At 35.0% G+C, this 6,091-nt stretch overlaps 1 protein-coding gene across 1 annotated transcript in view; it reads right to left on the bottom strand.

Moving 5' to 3' along the window:
• The window catches only part of LOC111471200 (pyruvate kinase 2, cytosolic-like), an 8,559-nt gene extending 2,812 nt beyond the window's left edge, over positions 1-5,747 (bottom strand). Inside the window, exons 1-14 of the mRNA XM_023116904.1 lie at positions 5,413-5,747; positions 5,086-5,182; positions 4,845-4,942; positions 4,484-4,639; positions 4,143-4,220; positions 3,766-3,897; positions 3,568-3,648; positions 3,368-3,439; positions 3,157-3,246; positions 2,149-2,293; positions 1,784-1,872; positions 1,101-1,196; positions 887-954; positions 661-760 (exon numbers count right to left, since the gene is read on the bottom strand). Coding sequence (XP_022972672.1) covers positions 661-760; positions 887-954; positions 1,101-1,196; positions 1,784-1,872; positions 2,149-2,293; positions 3,157-3,246; positions 3,368-3,439; positions 3,568-3,648; positions 3,766-3,897; positions 4,143-4,220; positions 4,484-4,639; positions 4,845-4,942; positions 5,086-5,182; positions 5,413-5,481 — 1,371 coding nt within the window. The 5' untranslated portion in view covers positions 5,482-5,747. The remainder of the gene's footprint in view (positions 1-660; positions 761-886; positions 955-1,100; positions 1,197-1,783; positions 1,873-2,148; positions 2,294-3,156; positions 3,247-3,367; positions 3,440-3,567; positions 3,649-3,765; positions 3,898-4,142; positions 4,221-4,483; positions 4,640-4,844; positions 4,943-5,085; positions 5,183-5,412) is intronic.
• Positions 5,748-6,091: the final 344 nt, after the last annotated feature.

The raw sequence follows: 6,091 nt of genomic DNA, 5'->3' as shown, positions 1-6,091 counted from the left end.
TTTTTTTTTTTTTTTTTTTTTTTTTTTTTTTTTTTTTTTTTTTTTTTTTTTTTTTTTTTTTTTTTTGTCTTCATATGCACGATTTTGAGTTGGGCATTTCTTTGACATGATTTAAGCCTTTTTATGATTTATAGTTAGCTCATAAGAAATTCCTAGATTTAGTTTTGAGGAGGTATTCATGCTGACACTTATTCAGGTTTAAGGTTCAAAGGGATGAAGGTTAAAATGGACTAACCCACCTAAGGTTACAAGTAAAAATTGATCTTTTCACTTAAAAGAATTGTAGTTGGAATTTAAAAGGCCGAGATATAGGTATAGGAAATTCATCTAACAATTTAAAGATAACAGATAAAACAAAAAATCCACAAGTACACAATTTGTATACCTCATAGATCATGATAAGAACAAGAGAGAAAATACTTGAAAGGAAGGTTCGTTGTGGTAAAACTTTAAAAATGTTTGGACTGATAAGAATTATAGGTACAGACGTGGAGGTCGGACAGGAACCTTATTTAGTAATATAACAAGGCCGTATAAAATTTTATAAATAGAGTGCTTGCGTATTTAGTAGTTATTATTTTTTGCAGTAGTATTAGCAGTACTTTCTTTGCATGAAGGAATCTTAAAAGACTGTTAACAGTTGCAAAACAATATGCATACCTCAAATGCCCCACTCAGACTCCACTTTAATTGATTTGTTTGCAGCCTTGGAATGACAACAGATATAACGGGCATCGTTGGCCTATACTTCGCAATTAATCTGCACATTAAGACAACTTGTTTAAAGCTCCAAAAATTTATGGTATTAGTTCAAAATTAGAAAGCAAATAACATGACTATTGAATTCAACAATATCAGATATACAATAATCTGTCCATGAACAAACCTAGCAGCCCTTCCAGTTGAAGTAAAGCATATAATCACGGAAGCCTTCACTTTAATGGCTGCCCTAACCTAAATAAAAAAAGGGTCAAACTATCGATTAAGAAACTCAATTTCAGAATGTAACGGAAATTGAACCAAAAAAAGAGAGAAAATATAACAGAAAATTGGAATGATATATGTTTCTCAAAAATTAAAGCTGGAATAGGAAGTAATACAGCAGAGGAGGCAATAGATTCTAAGTGTGACATTGGCTCCCCGGTATGCTTGACTGCCTTCTTGAAATAAAAGTCTTGATTGAAAACCTTCTCTGACTGCGTTTAACAAAAACAAAGAAAAATGAATAGAGTTTATGCACTAGGCTCCAATTTCACATCCATTCATTTTAACTGCAAGCTATCACCAATTAATCACCCAATATCTGATGGCTGAGAGCAATTAAAATGATATTAGAAGCTAAGATCCATATCAGAAACAGCCTTGTCAGATGAATCAAACTAAAAATAATAATGTTCTTATTCTTTCATTTTCAGTTTAGACAAAAAAGTTGTTTTGGGAAACGCTTTTTCAAGGGCTGAGAATGAAGTAGCTATTTTGTATCATGCTTTTCTTTGGGCATAAATAGCCTCCATTTTTAGAGATATTCGTATTCCTCTATTTTACTTGTAATTTTGTCCTTTGTAGGGAGGGCTTTGTGTTTTTTTCATGCATGGTTGTTCCATTTCCTGTTATGGGCCCTTCTACTCCTTTTAATGCACTTGTGACCTCACATTAAATGTTCATTCATCTACCAGATGAAAGTTGTCTTTCATTATTTCATAAAAAAAATGAAAAATACCTATACTACAGAAGGCTTAGATTCAAAAACTCCGTTTCTTTCTCATACACACAAAAAGATTACCTCAGCGCATATTCTACGAACAGTTGAAATGGTTTCTACTGGATATAATCCACGCAATGTCTCAGCCCCAAGAAGAATTGCATCACTTCCTACACACATTAGAATAAAGGTTCTGAGACATATTATACTAACGATTTTACCCTGGTCAGGAAAGAAAATAGGAACCATGAGATAAATAAAATAATACAATTGGACGTGAAACATATCCCAATTTAAAGATGCAAACCACATCTTCAGCATTTGTGATTACGGATATCTGTGGCTTTAAAAAGTGCAGACGAATTTCAGAAAACCATGACTTAAAAAGTCCCCCATATCTTCAGTCTTTAAGCAACAGAAATTTATATAACTATTGAATGACGCACCATCAAGTACAGCATTGGCAACATCAGTAGCTTCTGCACGTGTAGGTCTCAAGTTGCTAGTCATGCTGTCTACCACACGAGTCAAAACAGCGGGCTTTCCAGCCATATTACACCTATGAAGGGCAGTTTTCTGAAACAAGAATACCTGAACAAAAAAATGTCAATCAGTGCAAAAAACCAAAGAAAAAAAAAGAAACAAAAAGCCCATGAGGAAGTTCGGACCCAGCCGCTTAACGGGGGGGCTGGACATTGGTACTATCAGGGCCAAAAGCATTTTCTGTAAAAACAAAAATGTGAACTGAATTATACTAATACAGAAACGTTTTAAAGTTGAGGGGGATTAGTCCAAATGTAGATCTGCATCTGAGAAAAAGGTTTTGGTCATGCATGGAGGAGGTGGATCTATGGGTGCCATTCTAGTGCCATTATTTTCATTTTTCTAAATGAGAAGCCTAGAGGAAATCCTTCTATTATAGTGCCCTTTCCATCTCCACATGAAAAGGAAATCCTCTAGTGCAACCTACTCAGTTGGTAGAGCATCTTATTACGTGTGCACTAACAGAGAAACCGGCAGAGAGGAAAGCCCAAAATCAAGAAAACTAAACCTAAAATTATGCCAGCCTTGGAAGAAGTATGCAAAAGTTATTTGGCTCAATTCTCTTAAATCCCTTTAGAAGAATGTGAGGGTTATAAGGTTATTTCAAGGGGTAGAAACCTCTTTTTTGGATCACTGCTGATTGGCTTTCTTGCGACCATGAAGTGTCCTCCAAGTATACCAATTGGGGCGGTTATTTTATAACCCCTCTTCTTAGTTCTTACAAAGAAAAGAAGGATACTAATGTAATGTTTCTTAATACACCTCCCCCAATAGAGGAGGAGAGGTAGAGAGACTACCACTGCCTACTTTATGGAAAACAAAGATAAGTACGAGAATAGCCATATTCTTTTCATTACAACACCGTTCAAACAAAACTATCCCTTAGTTAATTAGCATGCATAGAAACTAACCTTCTCAGGAGGAAGATCTAACCCCAAATTGCCACGAGCAAGAATAATACCATCTGCTTCTTGTAGTATCTCATCAAAATGGGTTAATCCCTAAGGAAGGGAACACAAAAGTATGCAGGCATCTAAATTAGTACCATTGTACGTTGATATATTAAGAAAACAGTCTTACTACCAAAGAATATGAGTGAAAAGTGAGCTAACAACGACCGACCTCAACGCTTTCAATCTTCGCAAAGATATGAGTTTGGCTAAGGTTGCCTAGCTTAGAAAGAAATTGTCGAGCCTGCATAAAAATATATTTTAGCATTCTATTATCCTCTATCGTAATAATCAACATAACCGAATCTATAACCGAATCTCTCATGGTCAATTATTTGTTTAAATTGAAGACTCAATGCAAGGAAATAATACTTGGCGAACATCCTCCGCTTGTCTAGCATGTGAGAGAGAGAGGAAGTCAATCTTGTTTTTTACTCCCCACGTCGCTATAATCTAAAATCACCAAATAACCAATAATACAATTATCAGCAAAAAATGATATGGTTACCGAAGCTAATTGGAAGCAATCAGTCTTAAGGGACATAACAAACAGGAAATCAAAGAACCAACCTCCTTATCTTTGTCAGTAAGTGTTGGAAGATCAATGCGAATTTCAGCTGCATGCAAAGTGTACATTGTTCCAACCAACGTGGCAGAGTTCTTTACCAAGCAAAGAACATCATCTCCTTTCACTTCGGAGACCTGATAAATCCCAAACAGACAGTACTTCAGTATAACATCTTTTACCATGATTTCATACTACTTTGAAATATAGTTAAATTGGGTGTAGATCATTTGAACATTTACTTAAAATTTCTCTATCAAAAAATAAGTAAATTATATGTCACAGCATTCAATATACCTATCATCCACGCCCAAAATATACAAACACAAGAAAACAAGCAGAGAAGAAATTATTGATGATCCCAAACAATATGCTCTGTTACCTCCAGCCAGACAGAAGTTGTTTCACTTCCAGTGAAGAGGTACTGACCAAGAAAAAGGGTGTCTCCTTTCTTAACGACCTACAAGACAATATCAAGCTTAGAATTATGATAACCAACGCAGTGTCGGAAAAACACTTAACATTTTATAAAGTTTGACTTTGCAAATATATTGTTTGAATAAATTCAAGGATATTAAAAGCACAGCCTCTTTTCAATGGTTAATGAAAAACTCATATTTGTCTGTCAGATGTTCCAAAAATTATATATTTGTCTCCATAAGATGCAATCAACAATCTGGATCTTGAGCATCAATAAATGAACAATCAGTAGTATTTCCCAACCTTTGAAAGTCCATCATAACTTATAGGCAGCAGCTCCGAAGACGCCTCTATTTCTTGATTGGGTGTCAAAACAACCAACTCATCTTCCTTAAGAGAGATAGATTTCTCACTTCTGTTTACAACCAGGATCTCAGGACCCACTGTATCCAGCATAACCTGAAAAAAGCAGAAGACTTCTCATTGTCTCTTTCAGAATACTTGCAGATAGAAATTTGAGAACAATATCTTTAACATTCTTTGGCCACATTGTCTCACGCATTAAAGAATATTGATTTGCCTAAGTTACTCCCATGAATGGGAAAGTTAAAATGATAATAGATACACCCAAACAAGTGAAAGAAAAAGTTAAACACGAACATACAGCGCAAAGTTTGTTGGTGTTCTTAACAGCCGCCTTCAAATTGTCCAAAGTTTCTTGGTGGTAATCAGGACTGCCCCATGAAAAGTCGAACCGAGCAACTGCCACAACATGAAAAAAAAAATAATGATCAACAAAAGTTGAACAGGCTCAGGATAAATTTAAATCAACAATGAGGAAATATATCGCACAAAAACGCATTATCCGCAAGAAAAAAGAAAGTCGCTAACGAAGCCAGCCATACCAGACATTCCAGCCCTTAGACAGGCAGAAATAACTTCGACAGATCGGGACTTAGGGCCCAAAGTACCAACAATCTTCGTCATTGTCGGCAAGACGCTCTGGAAGACAATAAACAACAACACAAAAAAGAAATCAGTTGATTAAACTCGAAACAAAAGATCAACTCACATCAAACGCACACAATGCAAATCAAAGAAAATCCACGACAGAAATAGTAACAATGGAACTTCTAATTCAAAGATCGAAGTGAAATCAAGGTAACCAGTGCTCAAATCTGGAAACAGTAACAGAAGTAGACGAAAAAACACTGAAAGAAAACAAGACTTACATCCTTGGAAGGCTCCAAAATGGAAGCCATCCTAATAGGTTCCTCAAGAAGCAAGTGATTCGAAGGCATTTCGTTAAACAGTAAGTACCACTTCCTCCAGCCTCCAAAGAAGCGAACAACAATTTGAGAGAGGAGATGAATGTAGTAGATTCAGAGGATGGTTAATATATTCCTTGGAAATGAAGCTACTTTTCGTTCTCTGACCTGGATATGCAGTAAGAGCAAAACCAGGTTCTGCAGCGGGAGAATCAAAACCAGAGGAAGAACATTCCAGTGTTCAAATTCCCGAAACTGGCGAGATTTTGGTCAATGCATGCACTTGAAATGACGATTTACCGACGATTATGCTTTATTTCATAAAACACAAAGGTCCCACCTAACTTCTACTGTTTTTTTCTCTATAAAGTCCCGCGACAAATTTTTCAGCTCACAAAAATAAAATAAAAATAATATTATTTTATTAGATTCTATTTTTATTTTTTAAAACCTTTTCAATAATTATATAACTTTTTTCTTTTTTCCTTTTTCAAGAGGACGTAAAGTACCAATTTAATAATTTAAAGCGTGTTTTATAAATTGGTTTTTAGAAAGAAAAAAAGTTTAATAATAAAAAGCTAATAGCAAAAAAATATATTAATTTTTATATAGAAATAGAGTATTAAGAACAAATGAATGAGAT

This window comes from Cucurbita maxima, unplaced genomic scaffold (assembly GCF_002738345.1).
Source record: "Cucurbita maxima cultivar Rimu unplaced genomic scaffold, Cmax_1.0 Cma_Scf00049, whole genome shotgun sequence".
Classification (NCBI taxonomy): Eukaryota; Viridiplantae; Streptophyta; class Magnoliopsida; order Cucurbitales; family Cucurbitaceae; genus Cucurbita; species Cucurbita maxima.
Note: the sequence above shows the minus strand (reverse complement) of the source record. Positions and strands in the feature narration are given on the sequence as shown.